The sequence below is a fragment of the Gamsiella multidivaricata genome, assembly GCF_025024155.1.
Source record: "Gamsiella multidivaricata strain RSA 2152 chromosome Unknown BC939scaffold_95, whole genome shotgun sequence".
NCBI lineage: Eukaryota > Fungi > Mortierellomycota > Mortierellomycetes > Mortierellales > Mortierellaceae > Gamsiella > Gamsiella multidivaricata.
In genome coordinates this window covers 20,862-41,911 of record NW_026251803.1, presented here as the reverse complement: position 1 = coordinate 41,911, position 21,050 = coordinate 20,862, and the positions used below count along the sequence as shown (strand labels likewise).

The following is a 21,050-nucleotide window of genomic DNA, read 5'->3' as shown; positions in this document are numbered from 1 at the left end:
TTCTCGTACCTGGCTTGACAAATCTTCCTCCGCAACCAGGACACATTGATGGGACCAAAATTCGTCGGTAGAGACAACCGTGTATCCCAAAGCTGTCGCCTAAAATAAAGGATGCACAGAAGCTAGCTTTTGCATTCATAAAGCGAATAGTAGACTAATAAAGCTCATCTTGCAGAGAAAAAAGCTTTTGAAGATCCAGTGAAGCGGAAATAGCCCTGTGCCTGGACTAAACTTCCCAAGGCCATATGTGAAGAGAACCGGGTGGTTCAGCTTCTTGTGGGGGGGGGGCCCGTCTTCCTCCTGCTCCTCGTCGTTTCTCTGTTTGCCCAAAAGGTTCAGTTCCTCGTCACCCCGATCTTCTAGTTCCTGCAGGTTGCTACGATCTTCTTCAGATCCCTCGTTGCTTTCCTCCCACGTACTTCTTGCTCAGGAATATAAGGACTTTCATCTGATTGAATTGTATGTATGCGCTACAATATTAGTCGATTTTATATTATTTTTTTTGTTGACTCAAAGGATGCTTGCTATAAGGTGAATTCATTTGAGATGGCACCATAACGATCATGCGCTGCATCGAACTTCGGAAAATTGTCTTCGTGTGAGATTTCCTCCCCGGCTCCAAGAAGAGCATCGCGTTCGCGGCAAGAAAGGGCTCGGACATGACTGCACGGTCCTTTTCGCGTTCATAAACCGTGATTGTACTGGCGCCTCGGCAAACTTAAATTAAATTATGTCCTCTAAAAGCGAAGGAAGGGATAATCCTTCAACCCTAAATTGTAAACACGGATGAAAAGAGTCCCTCATCCTCGTTTGGCACGCGTGTATTGATCAAGGCGTTGAAGGAAGGCTCGTTAGACATGAGCTTTGCAAATATGCCTTGGTGCGCGATCTTTCCGGGCTGGAGTATGGCAATTCTGTGCATGGATGCAGGTACTGCAGCTGGTGGGTGATGATGATGACGGTCCAGTCTGAGAGATAGCCGCGAATACACTGGTTGATGGCTGCCAGCGGATCGTTCATAGGAGCAGCCATATCAGATTTGTGACACACGGCCCTGGCAAGCGACACGCGTTATTTCTAATTTCCGGATCTAAACAATAAAGCAAATGTCAATGGCGCTTTTCAAGGTTTGAACGTGATACCTCATCTCCCTTAACAAGTCGCTTCCGCGTTCTCCAATCTCGGTCATATCGCCGTGGCTCAGCAAAGTCCAGTCCTGCTCAAGGATTCATATCTTTACTACAGTATCGTACCGCTCCTGCTCAGGGCTTTACCGAGGATGATGTTTTCCTAAGGAACGAACGATGATTTGCTGTCAATCCTTAGTGCCGACTCTCCACTCCCTGTTTGCCAAGCGGCCCTGCAAGGTAGTAATAAAGGGACTCTTTCTAGACCCGATCTAGCCCACAATTACCACTAGTCTTTCTCGCTTAGCTGAGGTTGATGTCCTAAGCGATCTCACGATCTCTTACCTCAAGCGCAAGCCATCCACCATCTGAGATTGCACATCCCTATAGAGGCTTCATCTTGGGTCGCGTTAGATGGTTGTCCAAACGATGGAGGACTAGTCTTGCACCCATCATGGGCGCTGCAAGGTATTCACTGTGAGAAGTCAAGCATGTTTATTCGGTCATGGCGACACCCCAGATCGCAGCTAGTCTCTATCACCAGAAGTGCTCTTGACAGCGATAGGGGGCATCAGAAAGGGATATCGTAGAGTACTGGAGACACTCAGCGCTGTAAAGACCATAATACTGTCGATCGGCCATGATTTCTCGTCATTATGGATAGCCAATGCGACTACAGAGACCATTATAGGAAGCGCAAAGGCCGCAGTCATGTTGACAGCCTTGATGTGCAGATTTCGCTTGAACGGGCCCAGCTTTCTTTTGTCAGCCTCCTCCACTTGATGTTGAAAAGGCGCATCCAACCATAGAACTTGATCAGCTTGGTAGCTGTCAAAATCTCTTACATGAGATGCACGCGCTATGCGCTGACAGCTGTCTGTTCGATATGGACGTCAGAAGTTCATCGTCCGAAATGTTCTTGAATCAGAAGAACCACAAGCACCAGCGCAGCAGCTGTCAAGGCGGGGGCCTAATCTACAGTCGAGGATGCAAAAACGAGGATGAGGATGGTCTCGACTATGGCTGACCGGAGGAAATGGAATTCGTAACAGCTTCCACAATATGAGTTATATCTCTCATGAGGATATTGGTTATATCTCCTATTCATCTCGTATCCTCTCCAGAACGAGTGTCCCACGATAAATGAGTACCGAGACTGATGCTTTCACCTGCATGAAATACGACAATATACGGGTCAGTGAGTAATGTCAGGCGCCTCATGTTTCGCAGCTGGATCGTGTTGCTCATTATGCACGACAGATTTTACTTGAGCCCCTCGGGCGGCGCAATGGCCATAGAACCGGTAGGCTGCGATTGAGCTGCTCAAGCGTGTCAGGGGTAGGCGTACTGCATGAATAATGTTCCCAAAATCCGCAGGGATTAGTATGTGACAGTGCAAATGCATGCGGCCCAAATCAGCTTCCAGATCCCGATGAAAGTGCACTTTGTGCCATAGAGACCGAGCAGCGTCCTGACCAGCGCTGGAGGCCTATACAACGGAGCGAAACTGAGGTCGCCAGCAATCGGCCCCGTGTAGGTTCAATTTCAGACATGCTCGGGTGTTTGATGCAGTGTTCTGCTAGTATACTTGGCAACAGCAACAGCAACAGCAACAGCTTTGACATACTTCTGCGGTCACCTCGCATTCAGACTTTCCTATTCTTTCGTACAGTAAGTACAGAGGTCAACTTTAGGAAGATCTATTCGATGTTTGTTTGCCGCTGACACATATGGATCAGCGGGAAGACCAATAGATAGAACCAACTGAGCAAAAGAGGTAGCCGCCGAGCATAAATGGTGTTGTCTTGACTCCCATGGGCCGCTTGGTGGTTATGCTGGCAGTCATGGCATTGCTGTTATGGAAGCCATTAAATCAACTGGTATTGCCTCCTTGGTCGAGACTCCTGGGAAGCTGGGTGACTCTGGCGTGTTACCATCGGCCCTCTCGGCATTGATACACCTGGAGGGCGCGGCATCGCGCGTTGCAAGCATCATATAAAGAAATACTCTTTTAGTCTAAGGAGATAATGCCTGTGCTTGATGTGGGTAGATACGATGGGAATACGTAGCGAAAGATAGACGAAGAGGCGCGATTCCAAGCGTAGTCTAGGCATCTGAGGGTCAGGATGGGCGCATGTTAACCCCCTGCAGAGTTCCTTTGGAAAGACATTCCAGCCAGCATAAAAAAAAAGAGACGTTCTACACAGGTGGTTTAAAAGTCAAGGACATTTTTTTTCAAGGCGGCGACCCCAAAAAAAGAACCTACTGACTAGTTAACGCTTCGAGATGCATTCAGGACGACTGACAATCACGATCGCGATCTCTACCGCTGTGATAGGGATCAGTGTTCATAGGAGATAATCGACTGCCCAAGGGCGCGACTTGGGCAATGGCGTTCGACCTCCTGCCACAGAAATTTTTGGCTGCTTCGCCACTGCCGCACACAAACTCTGCCAAGAATAGAAATAACAGACACTGTTGCAGTTCTGTAAGGAAAAGGACGCCCAGATGTTTGATTCCGAGAGAATTCAGGCACAGCCGTCAGCAAACAGCACAGAAACGGGCGCTTCTTGTCCTTTGCACTGCCATACATGCAGCATGCCATTCTCTGCCCCGCCTGGGCATCTGGGAGCAGCAATGCCGCCACTTAGTACTTTTTTTTTTTGCTGCACCTCGCCCTTGGTCCTTTGCCCTTACCCTTCGTCCTTTGTGCTTCTTTGCATGCGAATCGGTTAGCCAATCTCCTCTGAATGGATCGCTCTAAACAACACTGTAAGCACCATCCCAGCGCATTGCATCCCGCCATGCATCCATGCTGACACGATATCCGAGATGGAGATATCTTTCTTCAAGGAACCTTCACATCTCTTTTTTCTTCTTTTTCTTCCTTTCTTTTCCCAAAATATCACTTCTCGATCCTTGTTTCCCTCGCGCCCGCAGCCAGAATATCCCATTTCCCACTTCCCACTTCCCACTTCCCACTTCATTCTTCTCTCAGGTGAGAGACATCACTACGCCCTACCCCTTCAGTTCCATTTAAAGCCCCTAGAATATACATGATCATCTCATTCTCCGCTGCACCAGCGACAACCAGCATAGCATTGGTCTTGCTCCTTGCGCTCGGTCTTTCGTTCACGTCTGCACAGCCCATTGATCCAAATACCACCGTTACTCTCTCCTTCTTCACTGTAAGTAACGATCCCGTACCGAACGCAAGTCCCATAAACGTGCAGGTCAACACCTGTGTCGAGGTCCCCAGCCTAGCATATTCTTTTTCTTCAAGCTCAAATCAGTCTGTCTTTGCCTTATATCGGGATGATGGATGCAGATCTTATCTGTATTCCGTCGAGGGCTTGCTGGAGAATTTGCATGGTGCCCGGAGCTTAATATGGGTCGACATTGATCAATCGCAGAGCCATATCCCCGGAGAAACTTTCACGGATCCCGCACAATCCCAAGAGAGCACCCAGGAAGAGAGACGCGCCCATTTGATCCAGGTTATAGTTATCTCGCTGTCAAGTGCCATTGTTTTCATCGGTCTGGGTATTTGTCTTTGCTATGTGGATAACCACAGGAATCGGCGACGAGGCGGGTATGTTCCAGAGCCATCCAGTCCTATAGGATATCGCAACATGGCTGAGGTCTCAGGTCCGGGTCCGTCGATCTATCAGTACAACAACAGTCATTATCGCGACGCCAACTCTACAGCTTCCTCTATCTCTTTCCTTCCTCCATACGGTCACGGAGCCTACAGCAAGTCCACGGTGACAGGGTGCGACTCAGTAACACCGCCCGAGGAGGTCTTTATTGCGAATTCCTCGAGCCAGAAGATAGGTTTATCTACTCGGTGCGAACTGCCGATGACGCGTACCAGGAGCATTTCGAATCTGACCAACCAGGTGGGCACTGGCGCTGGGTTGGACCCTGGATCAGTGCAACAAGGTCGCAATGCCGGATTTGGGTTGGGATATGACCTTGAGGAAAACAGAAAGCGAGACTCGAGAAGGGACTCGGACATAACTCTGGGGAATGCGATCATGACCCCTCCGCATTCTCCAATGCTGCGACCGAGCTCTGTTACCTTGGACGACAACGGCCAGGTTATCGGTCGAGGAGGAATATTGGTAAGTCCGTCGCCTATTAATGTGGCAAAAACAACCACAGAAGACTGCATTTTGGTCCCTGAATACAGTGTCCAACAAGTTTCAGTTCTATCTTCGTCACTTAGATGCCAGCCTAGGCGATCAAGAGTTGTGTACTGTACATAGTCAGTCATGTGGTGCTTTGGCAGCAAGCACGGTGTATCCCTTGTTGGCCCTCGATATACATATTGCAGATACTTTCTGGCATCCAGCACGGTTTAAAATATACTCGTACATGTATTCTGAAGCAATGCCCAGATGACTGGCGGCCTAGGCAGCGGACGACGAGACGCGTCGTCAGACTAACAAAAGTAGGTGTGTAACTTCACGTGGTGGAGGAGGGCTTGAGGCAGAGTTTAATTGCACGCGGCTCTCTGTTCACTTGTGGAGAAAGTGGGGAAATCTTTTCGGAAAGCACAACGCATCTGGGAACTGAACACCCGCCTTTGCTCGTCGGGGAGGACCCATGCAGGGCTCCATCCGCGACGGATAGCGATTGCATTCGAGCGCAGAGGGACACTGTCTCACAGCACGAAGAAGAAAGAGACAATGGCCATGTACGCGTTGTTGGGCTCGCTTTCCTATTGCGATCCATGCAAATGAAATGTGTTCGCTTCGCACGCGAGGGTGCTTGTCGCTTTATGCTGCACTCAACCTCGGTTTCCCTTCGTCCGTGGAATGGGGTAGCCATCCGCTTCCATCTCGATTTCATTTCACCACCAACCATCCTTTTTTCTTTCATCCGTCTCGACACCTTCGCTCTTCCTTCTCTTCTTTTTCTATCTCTCCACTCTTCTTCTTCCTCTCTGCTATCTCTCGGTGAATAAAACAGTCCAGCGACCTTGTCCCACTCTCTCCTCAACCTCCATAGTCGCACTACAATGACCCACTCCCAGCCCATTCGCAAGGTCCTGATCGCAAACCGTGGAGAGATTGCCTGCAGAGTCATAAAGACCTGCCGCAAGCTCGGTATCGCCACCGTTGCCGTATACTCCGAGGCGTATGTGCAAGACCAGTACCCTGGTTTTCATACACAGAAAAAAAAATATAACAAATACACATGTCCTACACAGCTCTTGTCCTGCCTGTTCCTGGCGGACGCGTTTGTCTGCAGAGACCGATCCATCGATCGGGCCGGCCGAACGGGGCGGGTGTATGCATCGGAGGATGGATTTATTTCTCCACGCCTGATTTTAATGCGACGTTTGTCTCTTTACTACACTCTCCAATAACAGTGATCAGAATGCTCTGTTCGTCAGAATGGCTGACGAGTCCGTCTTCATCGGACCCTCGCCTTCCTCAGAGTCCTATCTATGCGGCGACAAGATCCTCGAGGCATGTCGTCTCACTGGAGCGGATGCTATCCACCCAGGTACGACCCAAACTGTTCCCTTCATTTTTCCATAGCTCGTTGCGTTTGTAGGTCTAAAACGTGCCATCGTATATTGTAGGTTACGGCTTCTTGTCTGAGAACACTGACTTTGCAAAGGCTTGTACCGATGCTGGCATCAACTTCATTGGACCTCAACCCGAGTCGATTCTTGCCATTGGAGATAAGGTAAAAGACTTGAAGCCCCATTGGTTGCTGCTCCACCTATTGGCTCTTGAGCTGAGTCTTGACTAATGCAGCATCCTTTTTCGGTGCTTTATGGCTTTCACTAGATCGCCTCCAAGAACTTGCTGGCTGCCAAGGAACCGTCGATTCCATTGATTCCAGGTTACAACGGTGCGGATCAAAGCATTGACAATCTGATCCAACAGGCAATCCAGATCGACTTCCCCGTCCTTTTGAAGGCCTCTGCCGGAGGCGGAGGAAAGGGTATGCGTATCGTGCGTGAGGCCTCAGCTCTCAAAGACGAGATCGAGATGGCCAAATCCGAGGCGCTGCGATCCTTTGGAAGTGACAACCTGTTGATCGAAAAGTACTTCTCGAACGCCCGTCACATTGAGATCCAGATCATGGGTGATAAGCATGGCAATGTGTACCATTGCTTCGAACGCGAGTGCAGTATTCAGCGCAGACACCAAAAGGTGATTGAAGAAACCCCTTCACCAATGATGGACGACAAGCTGCGCCATGAGATGACCACAGCTGCGGTTAAGATCGGCAAACTGTTGCGGTACGAAGGAGCCGGAACCATTGAATTTATTGTGGTAAGTAACTAAATACATCACAACGCGATTAGTATACAAGCGCACTTAATGTTGTTCTCTCTTACCAATGATGTCCTGATGTCCACTTCCCATCTTTGTAGGATGATGCCACCCGCAAGTTCTACTTTTTGGAGATGAATACTCGTCTCCAGGTCGAGCACCCTGTCACGGAGCTGGTAACCGGTCTCGATTTGGTGGAGTTGCAGATCTTGGTCGCCCAAGGATTCGATATCTCCAAGACCCAGCTTCCCAACCTTCAGCTGAATGTAAGATGCACAAGAATGTGTTGACTGCGAAGTACAGAGAGCTGAACTAAGGAAGGCGAAGAAGACGAAGAAAATATCTGACTTTTCATTTTATCCATTGTCCATATCGTTCTGCCTTATTAGGGTCACTCCATCGAGTGCCGACTTTATGCCGAAGACCCAGAGAACGAGTTCCTGCCCTGCACCGGCAAGATCAGACGCTGGAAGCAGTGCACCGCTGAGAGCGTTCGATACGACAGCGGCATCGAAACAGGCTCCGAAATCAGCATCTTCTACGATCCCATGATCTCCAAGATCTCCGTCTGGGCACCCACGCGTGATCAGGCTATCCAAAAGATGGCTCTGGCGATGCGTGAGACTGTCGCCTTGGGTCTGACAACGAACCGCAAGTTCTTGATCCAGGTGCTGCAACATCCACGGTTTCAGGCTGGAAGACTGTCGACTCGATTCATTGATGAGGAGGCTATCCATAAGCAGAACAATGCGCCTCATCCAGATGAAGATCGTCTTGCGATCGTGCCCATGCTCTGGGGATGGCATCTGCGTGAGCAAGCTCGCTCAGAACTTCGATATATTCCTAGCGGTTGGAGATATGTGAAGCACAAGAAGCAGCAGGATGGTTATGTGGGTGAGGTCGCCGAGCGGACGATCGAGCTTCAGTACGAACACATTGTCAAGCCCGGTGCTTGGGTTCCTCCCAATCAGAAGCAGGCTGAGAAGAAGTTCGAGGTCCTCTATAGGGCTGTTGTGGCAGGCGAGGAACCAGGCCCATGGCGCACCGCCAAAGTTGGATTGGGCAAGGTGGTTGTGGAGGAGGATGATCTTGGCGAGCGCAGCGGTGTCCTTCGCTGCACCATTGGTAAGCTCCACTGCATTGTTCTCCCTGGGAAGGAGTCGCGCTTTGTGCCCAAAATCATGATGATGGACTAATGGTTTAATCGCTTTGTCTATAGATGGGGTTACGCGCGACTATAACATTGCGAATGGATCGATTGAGCTCCACAACACGGAGATTTACGTGCACACCAAGGACTTTGGTGGCAAGCAAATCCTGTTTGCACGCAAGGATAAACTGAAGAGCGCAGCTGAGGGCGAGGACGATGTCTTCTCGCCCTATACGGCACCCATGCCTTGCAAGATTCTCAAGATCCTGGTCCCAACTGGTACGGTCGTGAAGAAGAACCAGGCGATCCTGACTATGGAGTCCATGAAGACCGAAGTCCGCCTGTATGCGCGCCACGACGGCACATTGAAGCTGAATGTTGGCGAGGGCGATATGATTGAGGCCGGAACGACTCTTTGCGATATTCAGTAAAATGTTCAACGATAGACACTTGAGGAGATGGTTTGGCATTGCAGTTATGGTCTTAGAAATTAGCTGAAAGGCACAATAAACAAAGAATTAAGTGAGATCAATTGCGATGTTGGATATAGCATGACTCGGGAAACTACGCAATAAGCGCGTCCTTGAACTTGCCCGAGTTCCTTTCCTCCAGATTATTACGCCTCTTTGCCTTGATGTCAAGAGTTTCCACGAGATTTCTCGTGTTGCCAACCTTCTTGTAACGGAGCTCCATAGCAACCATCATCCTGCTTATTCCGTGTCCTGGCACGACGTAATTCGAGGGCCACAAGGCCATCTGCCTGCCAAGTTCATGCCGAGAGCAAATTGTCGAGGATTAGAGGCAAACATACGTGCAATGCTCGTATGGGAGTACCGGCCTCGAGGATTCTGTCCTTTAAAACATCCACAATAGTCTTCGGCGAGCTCCCCGAATAATTGCTAATTCCACGTATGGGTTGTGTCGTTGCAACGTATTCATTCAGATCTCGTGGCGATGGCTGACAACGCACTGTTTGTCCATTGCGAGCCTCTTGCCTCGCTGTTTGTCGTGTTCCTCGATACGAATCAATAGACTTGGTGGGTACATTGAATTCATTCATGAACTCTTCGTATAAGGCTCGACTCCTGCAACTGGCGTTGCGCTCCCTTCAACAGGCCCCATGAATCTTTTAACTGCCGCTCTCTCTCATGCACCTCTCATTGTAGTCTTTCCACTCTGTCCCACGCGTCCCGCTCTGAATCTGTCATTGGACCGTAGAGCTCCATCGAGGATATGACATCCTTCCTTACGCGTTTCCTGGACATCTCTTCAGTAGAGGACTCGCTCTCTAGTGCTCCCGCCAGAGCCGACATAGAGAAGACCTTCGCCGGTGCGGTCGTGCCAAAATCAATCGCAACGTCCTCGGACAGCGCCTAAAGCTGGACTTCCTCCTGCAATTGTCACCGATCTTCTTTCTCAGTGTGCTTCTCCTTTTGTTCACGAGCTCTGGTCGCAAACGAGAAATCAAGGTCCGACTACAAGACCCAGCTCGGAATATGGTCATTCCCTTGCTCAAGCACATACTTGTACCGACGTTTATTCCAACCACTGGTTTACTACAGCAATTCCAGTAGACGGCATGGGAATAAAGATGTTAAAAGTGGGCTACGAGGGAAGCTGTTGAAGCAGGCCTACGGCAATCGGGTCCGCTGGGTAAGAAATACGCGGCAGAGATGTTTGCTTACAGAAATGTATGTTTTCGGGACGAGGAACACGAAATGAGCGGATTTCAAAGCGATGCTCTTTCAAGGTGTAGTACCGTTGTTTTTGGAAGTCGCGTCGATAGTTTTTTTTTGGATTTATACGGCGCAGCTATGGGCTGTAGGCCTTGTATCCACATCCACATGCTGCCTATTGCATTCAAAAGGACGCTATCGATGGCGATGCTAACTCATGTCGGCTTACATGCAGATATGCACGGTTTTCATAGGGAAAAGACGACTTGGAAAAGAGTGGTAGATGCGCGGCGGCACTTTCTCTGACGGTTCTTCACGACACAGAAAGGATGCTGGGCGGCCACTAGTGCCTGTATCACTGCGGATGCTCGTCGTGCATTCGACTGGATTTCTTCGCCCCTTTCTTCCTTTCCACCTTTTCCTCACTCGCAAATACCTTCATTCTCCCATCCTTCTCATCGCTTTTTCTGTCGAGTCTTCAACCCCACCAGCATCCTCACTGTAATCGGACAAGAGCAAAAAAAAAAAAAAAAAAACTCGGCGGAGCTCATTGGAATCGAATCAGTCTACCACACAGTCATCCCATTGGACACTCAGGACATTCCTCCACTGCGGCAAAAGAAATGAAAGACCTATACACGATGGGATCTTCTGATCGAAGCTATGAGTCCTCTTCGATGAGCAGCGTCAGTGGCATGAGCAACATCAGCAGCAACAACCACGACTTAATCACTGGTAAGCAAGCACGATTATTATCTCAACCCCCAATCAAGCAACCCATCCGCCCCACAAGGAAGCAAATAAAATGGTTTCATATGCCAGTTACTAACAAGGGTTTTTTTTCTTGGATGCTCGACTGTTTGGAGCAGACAAGAACATGGAGTTTATCTGGTGGATTGCCAACCGCTTGACCAGCTACGACGAAGAGATGCACAAGGAAATCCTTGATGATTTCTTCACCGATGACGCCAAGTAAGTTCCTCTCCGGCCATGGTCTTATTCTTTTGTCCCCTCCGTCTTTCGTTGCTGCTACACAAAGCATCATTGGAAAAGGGAGGGAAAAAGCATGGCTTGCCAAGGCAGGTTTGTGTGCATGGTTCACAGAAGCATGTGGAAAGTGCATTAGTTCGTTGATAACCGCTATTGTCTCTTTTCTTCTATGGCACGTTCCTTTTCACTTTAACAGCACACCGCATACATACGATGGCCTTCGGCCATGCCATGTATGCCTTTGATTTTTGGAAGATGGGGATAATACTGTGTTCTGGCCTGTGCCACATTACGCGGTTTTGCATGTGCACTTCCTTCACCTGCCTCTCTTTCACGGGCGAAAGGCCAAAATCATTGAGCCAGCAGTTTTCGTTTGGTAGGGTCACTCTTGCATTGTGAAAGCAGGTTTTTCTAACTTCATTCATTTGCTTCTATAGATATATCCATCCTGCGCTTACCATTGAAGGCAAATACAACATTCGAAAAGTCTTTCGGGTGTGGACCTCATTAAACAAGGATGAGCCCGAAGTCACCAATATCGTCTTTGAGTAAGTTAACAAAAAAAAAAAGAAAAAAAATTGGCATGTGGGATAGACATCCTTGGAGCAGAATGCAGGACAAAAACGAGAGCATGAGCCGATAATTTCGGAGTCGCCAACGTATGGTTCGAAAGCGAATATTATCTGTTTTAGCGAGAGGAATGATATTGCAACAAACGTAAGAAGCACGCAACAGCAGGAGGCATATGTTTCCATAGCATGTTGCAGGGCCCCGTACCTGGATCTGCAAGAGGATTGCAAGGATGTGACTTCATATTGCATCTTATAACTTTTCGCGACACACAAAGAGGCATGCGACTGAACATGATCAATACACACGACATGGATCCAACTGGATTTGATTGTACTGACAGTCAGGATACTTCATCAACTATCGTTTAAAGGCGCCCAACGATGTCCAATGCACTGGCGGTGTTGAAGTTTTCGGGCAGGGGAAAAAAAATAATATAGGATCCATAGGGCGCTTTGACCAACTTGGATCCAGCAATTCTTTTTAATGAGCTTAGATCATAGTGTACGACAAAGCTCTTCCCCTCTCCTATGTCAAAAGTTCTTGTATCCAAATGATGCTTGTTACCAGTATACTGATCAAAGCATTGATCCACATTTCTCTACCATAGTGGACACACCGCTATAATCTCTTTGGTTCAGAACCTGCGACCGCGACTCTTTCCACTGCTGCATCTTCAAGTGCCCGCGACGACCACACTGCACTTCCGCGACTCGCCCATCGGACCGATGATCTACAGTCACCAGGACTCCTGGACCCTCGAGGGTATTGTGCAGAGTATGCCACTTCTTGGTTGGTGGTACGACCACGTCGTCCGGTAAGTTCGAAAATTCAGCACGCGCCTGATTGCAGCAATCATTCTTTTGATATGTCGTCAACGGACGAGATTTTTTAACAACGCAGTGTGGTCGTTAACCTCCCTGCTTTAGAAATGTTCTTGGATCAGTACTTACGAGCGCAGGAGGTTTCTTGCATACCGCCAACCAGACCACTGGCTACCTGCAGTTCCGAGCGGAGGAAGTCCAAAAAATCTCGACCGAGATTATCGAAAAGTCCAGTGCAGAGATTCAACAGCGATCGCGGGAAATGACCCTGAAAGCGCAGACGATGGTTGATCAGGCCAAGGACACTGTTGAAAAGCGTGTCGCTACAGCAAGGGAGGAAGTGACGAGAATGCGACAGATGATGAGGCCACAGGTCAACACCAAAGCGATTACTGGCACCGAGAGCCGGGCCTAAAAACGGCCGTCGCCATCCATATTCCACATGTTTTATGCATTTCTTTTCAAACACCATACATGCTGTCATTTCCGTTGATACCCGCTACTCCCACGTCGATCGATTCTCTATTCGCACATTATCCACTCACATAAGGTCCTTATGAAGCAGATACAAGTATATATACCCTTCCTTTCCATGAAATAAGATATGAGTATACTGGCGGCAACACCATGGTCCATTGAAGTATGAAGTATGAATCCCTGCACGGCCAGCTTTCGCTTCTAGCTTGTCGGCCCTTTTGATCAAGAATAATCTCGATTTGCCTGTTACGAACCCGTAGTCCTTCGTGTAAAGAAATAATGTGGAGTGTGAGTAGTGTGAGTATGGATGGTTAGCTGACTAACAAGGCTTTTCAGTCGACGGACGTCCAGTCCCACAATAAGATTCATTAGGAGTCAGCGTCGTGGGGACGCTTTCGTAAGGGAGGCAGCGCTGACCTTTATTGTCAAGCCCGGTTGCATAAAATTTTCCCTTCATTTCAAGGGCGGAATCGACAGAAATGTTTAAAACGCAAGCCGAGGCCGGCGCTCTTCGGGTGCGGGATAGCCTATTTACTCACGCTTAAAATTTGCAAACCCCGTTTATTTTGAGCAGCTGCGCACTCGCACTCTTGTCGTGGTTCGCACATAGCCCATGCCCATGAAAACACACTGCTGATCACTAGGCCGCTGGGAGATGCTCTAAACCGTGAATACTTCAGGAGCTGTGCGTCGTGGCATCGTATCGATCAACCGGTGCGACCGTAGGCTGCAAAGTCCCTGGTGCCGACATAGTTCCTGGCGCCGACATAGTTCCTGATCCGTTCTTCAATGAGAGGACAGGAGCAACCTAACAGTTCGCCATAATGAATGCAGAGGACATTAGAAGAGATACATGGAATGGGGACTGACAATGAAACCGCCTATATTCGCCGGCATCCTGCTCCTCCACCTTTCGATCCGGAACTCCCAAATTGAGCACATCCACGCGTCGTCGTCACCCGTGGAGTGGATCGGGCGCAAATCTAGATTGAAATACCGGGTCCGATTTTTCATATAAATTGAAGCTGCACTGTCGTTGTGGGAGAATGCACCTTTAAAACAAAAGAACTCGCTTACACATACGCTCCATCCGACACTTACTACGTACCACACCCAAGAACAAGCGTCCTCAGGATCATCTCTCAGCAACTCTCAGCTCTCTCTCCATTTTAATACCCACGCTGTTCAGGCAGATCCCTTCCTTCGACACTTAATCACAACTTTAAGAATATATATAATCAGAAAATGCGTCTGATCAAACAGAACATGGACGATGCTGCCGCTGCGGAGGCTATGCGCGGAGGTGCCATCGGTGCCCTCAAGTACTGCAGTGTTGCCTTGTTCGCCGGGGGCGTCCTCCAGGCCACCTGGCCCAAATTTGCAGCCGTTCGACCTCCACAAAAGGTACACCTGTAGTTTTTTTTATTTTTTTGTTTATTAAAAAATCGTTTGATACACCCATACTGACCTTACACAATTTGCCTCTATTATGGTGGATAGGCATGGCTGATGGTCGCAGCGTTCTTGGGAGGATTTGGCAACGGGTCTGACACAACATTCACCAATTTTGAGCGACGGGATCGGGAAATGCAGATCAGAATCGCAGAGCAAAAGCGTCATGATATCCTCTACGGCGGCGGGGAAGAACAGCGCAAAACTGCGGCTGCCTCCTTGTCATCGCCATCACCGCCATCATCACCTTCTACAGGGTCTTCTTCTGCACCAACAGCGTAGATTTGCAACTCTATAAATATATATAATAAACATGCGCACTTGTGTAAAGCTACGGCTACGATGGCTTAGTGTAGTGCTGCTGGCGCTCCACCGACACCATCCCCACTGATGGTGGTTCCCTCGCCGGAGATGAGTTCAACGTGCGAATCGTCGTAGAAGAACGCGATAGCACACATGATGAAGACCGCCAGCAACATGACGCCCTCCAACCAATTGGTTTCATGATCCTGAATCAAATAGTTGATCAGCAAGACTGAGGTTGCCAAGATAACGACCTCAAGGATAGTGAACTTGAACGTCATAGGCACGTCCATGACCCAGCCCAGGATTACCAATATGGGCGTGACTAGTAGTGCGATCTGCATGCAGGAGCCGACCATGAGGGCTACGGACCTATCCAGTCGATTTGCCTTTGACTCTCGAATTGCGATGACCTCTTCCTGCAAGTCTGCGATCAGCACAATCGGAAGCAGGACAAATCCCACGAAGGAGTCGTTGAGGTGGTGCAGTCGTCCGAGTCCTTCGACTGCGTGAACAAGCAAGTTAGCCGAGTAGATTTGAGCTGCCATTGAGGCTACATAAGCCAGGCCTGCGAACCAGAAATGAGCGTAGCGGCGCTCGAGTGTATGGGAGCCCTCATGCTTGGCTTCGGGCGTGATCATAAACGTTTCGTGGTGGAACTGGAAGAACAGACAGGACAGATACACAATCAGGAGGATGACCGACATGATTTTGGAGAGCTTCAGAATATCAGCCTCGACTATAAGGCGGATCGCGGTCTGATCGGCACCAGCTGGCGAGATATTCTTGTAGACTTGAAGTAGGGTCGATTCGAGGCCGATGGGGACCACATAAGCAATACAAGTGATCATCAGGATGTTGACGCTGGTCTGGGTTGTTTCCTGAATGAGATGGGAGTAATACGACAAAAAAAACAGGCGTCAGTACGCGAGGAAGAGAAAATTCACTAGCATTGCCAACAGGACATGAGGTTCACCTTTTTCAGCTTCTGCTGGTGGTTGTATATACCTCCCACGAAGATGGCAATTCCCATCATCTATACAATATGCGAATAAACAAATACATGATTAGGACCTGTTTCGTTTAATGTTACTCCTTGTGTGAATAAATCGATCGAATCTATGGGCTTACCAGGAGCAAATTGTTCAAGATTGCGCCCAACATGGCCGCCTGGACAACGACGACAAGCCCCTTGCGGAGGGCAAAGCTAGCAACAGCGAGCTCGACTGTGCTGCTGGTCAAGGCATCAAACACACTGACGACCCGCTACATCGCATGGTTTTGTTATCGATTTATCGATTACGACAGACCAACAAACCAAAAAGTTATCGGGAAATAAAAAAAGAACGTGTCCATTATTAGCTGCAGAATAGGGCGGAAGCAGATTTGTGGAAACTCAGGAAGCATTCAATTTACAGGTTTTCTTAACAAGGGGGGAAGTATGAACCACTCACACACCACCATTTCTCCTCGGGATATTCACGATCATAGGCATGTCCACTTGCGTGTCAGAGAGGAAAAGAAAGGGATGGCCTGCCACTTACCATCCCAAATTTGGGGACCAGTTCCTCCAGTGCCCTGCCGGCTGCCTTGCCCAGGTGCATCATCACCAACAAGTTCAGCACAAAAATCACCCAGTATGCCGCCTTGCTCAGTTCTGGACCGTGGGCCTCTGCTCCACCTTCTTCAGCCGCCGACAATGTCATAAACTTCAATCCCCCATATCCAATCGCAACGTGGGATGCCGTCTCATTGCCCACTCCCCCTCCTGCCCCTTCACCACCACCGTGTGACAGTGCCAGATCGTGCTCCGCCTTGGCCATCAGTACATTGGGGATCACCCAAGCAGGGACAATCAAGAAGAGGAAGAAGAAATGCCGCAAAAACGTCTTTGCTGCGTGTACGTTTTCGCTGAGGCTGCGGTATGGGAACAGATGCCGGTCGGGTCGATGTCCGTGGAGTTGATCTGTTAGCGTCCTGTGGTGTCCTGGTTCATCGGAACCATGCTCAGTCTCTTTGACCTCTGTGATCTCGTCCTTGTAATCCCTCAGGACCCTCATGTCCTCAGGTGCGATGTTTGCTAGCTCAGCCGTATTCGAGCGATGCTTTTCGTCCGTCAGTCCCCTTGCCGCTACATCCTTTTCGTCCTCAATCAACTCTTGCTTTTCTGTTCCTCCTGCCGCTGCTATGGATTGAGTACCAGCTGTGGGGCGATCCTGTTGTCTAAGTGCAGGTGCTGGTGGTGCATGTTCTAAAGGCGCGCCAATTGTGCAGGCGCTTGAACTTTGATGCGATATCATTGTAAATGCTGTATATATTTCTGTCAGATATAGGGAAGGATAGATGTTGCCTGAAAGGAAAGGAAGGGGAGGGCGAGGCAAGCTAAAAAGAAAAAGATGCGGCCGGATGCGAGCTAGGAAAGGGTGTGCTGTTACTGGTGTGCAGAGAGGAAGAGACCGAGAAGAGGACGGGAAGATTAAGTTTTCTGCGGCGGAAAAGAGCCTGGGCTGGACTGGTTCTGGGCACAACTGCAGGCATGGACCCTGGGATTTCATTCATGTGGACCTCTAGCGTTGGTTTTCTGGCCAGGAAAAAATAGCTTTCGAAAAAGCTCCCTGGCTCGCGGCGCCCTTGCTCCTGAGCATTGGTTTGAAAGGTTCGAGTGTCGCTAACGTTGAGTCAAACCTGTCACCGCTGCTCTTCAGGCCGTCGTCCCAATGGCACATCTCTTTTACGAGCGTCCTGTAAATCCGTGTTGAGCTTGACGAGGCCCTGGATAGCCGACCTGATACACTGGCTTGCTTGAAGATAGCCGTCGGCGCCGTAATTCCGCTGCAGTCCGCGTTGAAGGCGGTGATCAATCGTTCCAACGCTCATCGTTACTGTCTGTTTATTACGTCTCCGATCATATTTTCAACGCTTCGCCTCCGTTCCTTATATATTAGCCCTCCGGTTCCCATATCATTAACATGGAAGGCATCTAGGGCTTTTAGGCCTTTGCGGACTATGCGTCTCGTGCTCATGTGGATTTATATTAATAAAAAAAAAAAGGTCCCCACGTTAACTAAAGATACTTACTCTTGGAGGTATCTGATGACACTGTCCACGATCCCCTTCATCGTGTCAATAGCTTCACTTCTTTTATACTCCTCTTCCGAGGTCTCGGCCTTGTCAAAGGAAATTTGCCAGATATCCCGCAGCCTACTCTCATCTGGCTGCAATAGTGATCCAGGACGCCCTGCTTGTGGGCTGGATCACATCCATGCAGTACGGCGAGGCCCTTTACGAACGACCGGCCTGGCACCCGGCTCGTGCAGTTGTTGGTCGTAGTGACGGCAGCGACAATCTACTGAGCCTCGCTGACTTCCAGCTTCTGAATTATATATTCCACCTTCCACGACGAGAAGGTGTGATTACGGAGGTTCTTTCTGAGGAGCGCCTGCATGCCATAAAAGAGTATATCTGAATCGACGAAGTAACCATAGCCTGACTAGGATGTTGCTTCGCCTTGCGACCAATATAGACGTCCGTTTCTCCAGCGCAGCGACACACGTTCCAGCACAGCTCCTCCAACCCAGCAAAGAAACCGTTTTTTATCACTGAATCAATCCCTGTAGCGGCCCAGCTCTTCTTTTCTTTCTGGATCGATCGAGCAAGCTTGCGCTTGTGAGTCCTTGGGGATGAGTTGGTCTTCCTGGAGACTTTTATCTTCTGAATCCTCTCAGCCTGATCGTTCATGGCATCCGCATCCTTGCAGCTCCTGATCTTTCACTTTTCCAGTGCCCTCACCTTCTGAGCATCGGCAGGCCATCAAAGCGCAGGATGGATGCTGGAGCTTGGGCAAACGCCCGCGACATCGTCTTGTGGAGCGCGCGGACGAGCCCTGCCACGATTGTGATTGCGGAGTTGCGGACTGGGAGGTGCGTCGGAATGTCTCATACACGATCTGCGGATGTAGGAAAAATACACACCGAGAATATCCATGTTCCCATCCCGGACCAAGGCCACATTCATGGACGCTGCCTCCACCTCCTGTTCTTCCAAATATGGGGAAATACCTTCCACTCGCATCTGTCTTTACATGGTCAACAGTACTTACACCTAAACAGCGAGACAGCACTGGAACTGTCGCAAAGAGCAACTTTATTAAGAAAGCACAAATGAAAGAAAGCCATTCGAAATATGCCACGAGGTTATCTGGCTTCCTACATAGCGCCCTCTCGTTCCGCAGCTGTTCCACGCACGGCTCGTTGGCATGCTGTCATGACAAAACGTGTTCTGTGTAGTGTGCAACTCCTATGAAAGGAGCTCCCACATCTTGTCGAGCAACGGGACGATTTCCGGTGATATTCCTTCTTTCAGGTCCTTCGATTGATGCAACCGAACGAGTCCCCTTCGGATAGCCACAATATTGGCCTCATTCAGCAACTCCGTGGTGATCATCCTAGTGCCAGATATAGTCGCCAGCAGTTTCAACGACGCTACAGCAATCGTTGTCTCTGTGCTCTCAATTCCCAAGACCGCAACTTTCATGGCCCATTGAGCAGTCGATCTTGACAGTGCACGGCCATCCACACTTCCTGCTACACTCGCTCCCATGTATAGGATTTGAACGCAGCCTTGAATCAGGGGTACGCATTCCATTTCGCCAGACTTTTCATTGTCGGCCAGAAAGGAGCTCACGGCAGCTCCGAGGCTTGGTGTTATTAGATCCATCAGGACACAGCTAGTCCATTTTGGTGGTAAAGCAGTACTGCTTGAGTTATTAGCGGATCTCATAATGGCGGTGGCGGCGACAGTACTGCTACTGTCGCTCATGCCTAGAGGAGGCGCTGCGAGCCTTTGCATTGTCATGATAAAGACGTTGACGAGGCAGGTTGCAGATGGAACGTCTACTATTTTTCCTTCCATAAGCGGTCCGGTAATAATCCTCAAGACGTCTCCTAGTACGGCTAAGAAAAGTTCCTGTGGAGTCTTTGGAACCAAAGATAGTTTGTCGGCATGATTCTGCTCTGTAGAGTCGTCCTCTGCAATCACTTCGACCATGGCCGTCATCGAAGGGGAGTGCATGGCGCTGATCCGCTGTAGGTTTTTGAAGAACAGGTTATGGGTTGGCTCAGCATAGAACGACACAGTCACCAGAAGGATCTTCGAGAGAACGTCGACGACCCCGAGCTGCAGCCTGTAGACATCTTGAACAGAACCTATTAAAGACGAAAAATAAAATGGTGAGCATTCTTTTATACTCAAAAATATACGATAATATCATACTCAAAAGAGAGAACTGTGCTCTACCATTGTTCACGTTCATGAGGGTCACGATCTCGTAGAAGAACGTATTTACGATACGATATATCCAGTCAATGTCGTGTTCACTCTGGCCTTGCGAGCTCGACTCAACCGTCCAGTTCGCCACCCACTCATAAAGTGTGAACAGCCATGACCGCGCGTCGACTAGATCCAATTGTTCGATCCTGATGGGTTTATCAGCAAATTGTCTCGCCATACCAGTATATATAGCTTCGAGCGAAGAGTCTGGGAACATGCCATGAAGGACAGCGGTCGCTAGTGTCCTGACCAGGCTAAACTCCAGCTGACTGTCGCTTCTAGAGAGAATGCAATTCATGCGTCTGTCAATTTCAGTGACATATTATAGCCTCAGGAGGTTTACGACTAGCTGGATTACGCACCTGGACTTCAATGCTAATAGCATCCTGTCAGGTATCGAGCCAGTCCTGTCATCTTTATATGTTGACTTAATTTTCCTGTACTCGCGAGCGAATCCATGCGCCGGAACCGTCTATTAGATGCTTATCATTGTAAGCAAGCGAATTCCAGGCGCCTCTCAACATTCGTAGTTAAGTTCGCACACAGCCATGTTTTTTCACCTTGAGCACCAGTAGCGGTGAAAGTCGAGCTAATCGAAGGTCGTCCAATGCTTCATCGCTTGCCTCCAATGCGTCTTCCAGCATTTGCTCCGTAACAATCCCTTGATGCTCCAAAATGTCAAGTATAGCGCTTGAGACAGCAATGATAGCCTCAGATGCGTCTGTAACTGAGGGCGCCAGATTGTTCCAAATGCGGATCAGAAGCTGGTCTCCTGGCGACGCATACGTTTTAGAGACTAGGTGACGAATAGCGCTATCCCACAAGAACGAAGGGATGGTCTCGCCAAATTTTCTCAC

General features: G+C 49.2%; 9 protein-coding genes across 9 annotated transcripts; 5 read left to right on the top strand and 4 right to left on the bottom strand.

Annotated features, from left to right (window-relative positions):
* Positions 1-1,600: 1,600 nt before the first annotated feature.
* BC939DRAFT_466144 (uncharacterized protein) lies at positions 1,601-1,826 on the bottom strand. The gene has a single exon (XM_051557610.1). The coding sequence runs from the start codon at positions 1,811-1,813 to the stop codon at positions 1,655-1,657; it is 159 nt and encodes a 52-aa protein (XP_051407426.1). The 5' UTR covers positions 1,814-1,826; the 3' UTR covers positions 1,601-1,654.
* Positions 1,827-4,183: 2,357 nt separating this feature from the next.
* Positions 4,184-5,823, top strand: BC939DRAFT_523856 (uncharacterized protein; the record flags this gene model as incomplete). Its single annotated transcript, XM_051561246.1, has 3 exons — positions 4,184-4,315; positions 4,421-5,251; positions 5,396-5,823. 3 exons carry the CDS (start codon positions 4,184-4,186, stop codon positions 5,489-5,491), a joined length of 1,059 nt encoding a protein of 352 aa, XP_051407425.1. The 3' UTR covers positions 5,492-5,823.
* Positions 5,824-5,879: 56 nt separating this feature from the next.
* On the top strand, positions 5,880-9,106 carry BC939DRAFT_466138 (carbamoyl-phosphate synthase L chain, ATP binding domain-containing protein). Its single transcript, XM_051557609.1, has 7 exons — positions 5,880-6,269; positions 6,505-6,641; positions 6,721-6,827; positions 6,932-7,423; positions 7,525-7,689; positions 7,813-8,548; positions 8,643-9,106. Exons 1-7 carry the CDS (start codon positions 6,151-6,153, stop codon positions 9,002-9,004), a joined length of 2,118 nt encoding a protein of 705 aa, XP_051407424.1. The 5' UTR covers positions 5,880-6,150; the 3' UTR covers positions 9,005-9,106.
* A 31-nt stretch (positions 9,107-9,137) lies between these two features.
* Positions 9,138-9,886, bottom strand: BC939DRAFT_507463 (uncharacterized protein; the record flags this gene model as incomplete). Its single annotated transcript, XM_051560886.1, has 2 exons — positions 9,138-9,333; positions 9,759-9,886. 2 exons carry the CDS (start codon positions 9,884-9,886, stop codon positions 9,138-9,140), a joined length of 324 nt encoding a protein of 107 aa, XP_051407423.1.
* A 923-nt stretch (positions 9,887-10,809) lies between these two features.
* BC939DRAFT_331985 (uncharacterized protein) lies at positions 10,810-13,361 on the top strand. Its single transcript, XM_051551604.1, has 6 exons — positions 10,810-10,984; positions 11,119-11,221; positions 11,436-11,472; positions 11,677-11,787; positions 12,420-12,626; positions 12,739-13,361. The coding sequence occupies exons 2-6, from the start codon at positions 11,197-11,199 to the stop codon at positions 13,046-13,048; spliced, it is 690 nt and encodes a 229-aa protein (XP_051407422.1). The 5' UTR covers positions 10,810-10,984; positions 11,119-11,196; the 3' UTR covers positions 13,049-13,361.
* Positions 13,362-14,242: 881 nt separating this feature from the next.
* On the top strand, positions 14,243-14,877 carry BC939DRAFT_331571 (uncharacterized protein). Its single transcript, XM_051551603.1, has 2 exons — positions 14,243-14,514; positions 14,611-14,877. The coding sequence occupies exons 1-2, from the start codon at positions 14,356-14,358 to the stop codon at positions 14,842-14,844; spliced, it is 393 nt and encodes a 130-aa protein (XP_051407421.1). The 5' UTR covers positions 14,243-14,355; the 3' UTR covers positions 14,845-14,877.
* Positions 14,878-14,909: 32 nt separating this feature from the next.
* Positions 14,910-16,571, bottom strand: BC939DRAFT_402733 (uncharacterized protein; the record flags this gene model as incomplete). The annotated part of the gene is made up of 4 exons (XM_051552693.1): positions 14,910-15,746; positions 15,842-15,901; positions 15,997-16,131; positions 16,410-16,571. The coding sequence occupies 4 exons, from the start codon at positions 16,569-16,571 to the stop codon at positions 14,910-14,912; spliced, it is 1,194 nt and encodes a 397-aa protein (XP_051407420.1).
* A 1,352-nt stretch (positions 16,572-17,923) lies between these two features.
* Positions 17,924-18,324, top strand: BC939DRAFT_466119 (uncharacterized protein). Its single transcript, XM_051557608.1, has one exon. It carries the CDS (start codon positions 17,959-17,961, stop codon positions 18,193-18,195), a length of 237 nt encoding a protein of 78 aa, XP_051407419.1. The 5' UTR covers positions 17,924-17,958; the 3' UTR covers positions 18,196-18,324.
* An 832-nt stretch (positions 18,325-19,156) lies between these two features.
* On the bottom strand, positions 19,157-20,876 carry BC939DRAFT_331517 (uncharacterized protein). The gene is made up of 3 exons (XM_051551601.1): positions 20,556-20,876; positions 20,161-20,471; positions 19,157-20,069 (listed from the first exon to the last, which is right to left on the bottom strand). The coding sequence occupies exons 1-3, from the start codon at positions 20,576-20,578 to the stop codon at positions 19,162-19,164; spliced, it is 1,242 nt and encodes a 413-aa protein (XP_051407418.1). The 5' UTR covers positions 20,579-20,876; the 3' UTR covers positions 19,157-19,161.
* Positions 20,877-21,050: the final 174 nt, after the last annotated feature.

Bases quoted from the DNA above. Each gene is read 5' to 3' on its own strand.
- BC939DRAFT_331517 (XM_051551601.1), bottom strand. From the start codon at position 20,578: ATGCTATTAGCATTGAAGTCCAG. The intron at 20,472-20,555 runs GTGCGTAATCCA...CATTCTCTCTAG, and splicing joins CTATTAGCATTGAAGTCCAG to AAGCGACAGTCAGCTGGAGT. The intron at 20,070-20,160 runs GTAGAGCACAGT...CGTCTTTAATAG, and splicing joins CCTCATGAACGTGAACAATG to GTTCTGTTCAAGATGTCTAC.
- BC939DRAFT_331571 (XM_051551603.1), top strand. From the start codon at position 14,356: ATGCGTCTGATCAAACAGAACATGGACGATGCTGCCGCTGCGGAGGCT. The intron at 14,515-14,610 runs GTACACCTGTAG...TATGGTGGATAG, and splicing joins CCGTTCGACCTCCACAAAAG to GCATGGCTGATGGTCGCAGC.
- BC939DRAFT_331985 (XM_051551604.1), top strand. From the start codon at position 11,197: ATGATTTCTTCACCGATGACGCCAA. The intron at 11,222-11,435 runs GTAAGTTCCTCT...TCACTTTAACAG, and splicing joins TTCTTCACCGATGACGCCAA to CACACCGCATACATACGATG. The intron at 12,627-12,738 runs GTAAGTTCGAAA...TCCCTGCTTTAG, and splicing joins TGGTACGACCACGTCGTCCG to AAATGTTCTTGGATCAGTAC.
- BC939DRAFT_466144 (XM_051557610.1), bottom strand. From the start codon at position 1,813: ATGGTCTCTGTAGTCGCATTGGCTATCCATAATGACGAGAAATCATGG.
- BC939DRAFT_466119 (XM_051557608.1), top strand. From the start codon at position 17,959: ATGACACTGTCCACGATCCCCTTCATCGTGTCAATAGCTTCACTTCTT.
- BC939DRAFT_466138 (XM_051557609.1), top strand. From the start codon at position 6,151: ATGACCCACTCCCAGCCCATTCGCAAGGTCCTGATCGCAAACCGTGGA. The intron at 6,642-6,720 runs GTACGACCCAAA...CGTATATTGTAG, and splicing joins AGCGGATGCTATCCACCCAG to GTTACGGCTTCTTGTCTGAG. The intron at 8,549-8,642 runs GTAAGCTCCACT...CTTTGTCTATAG, and splicing joins TGTCCTTCGCTGCACCATTG to ATGGGGTTACGCGCGACTAT.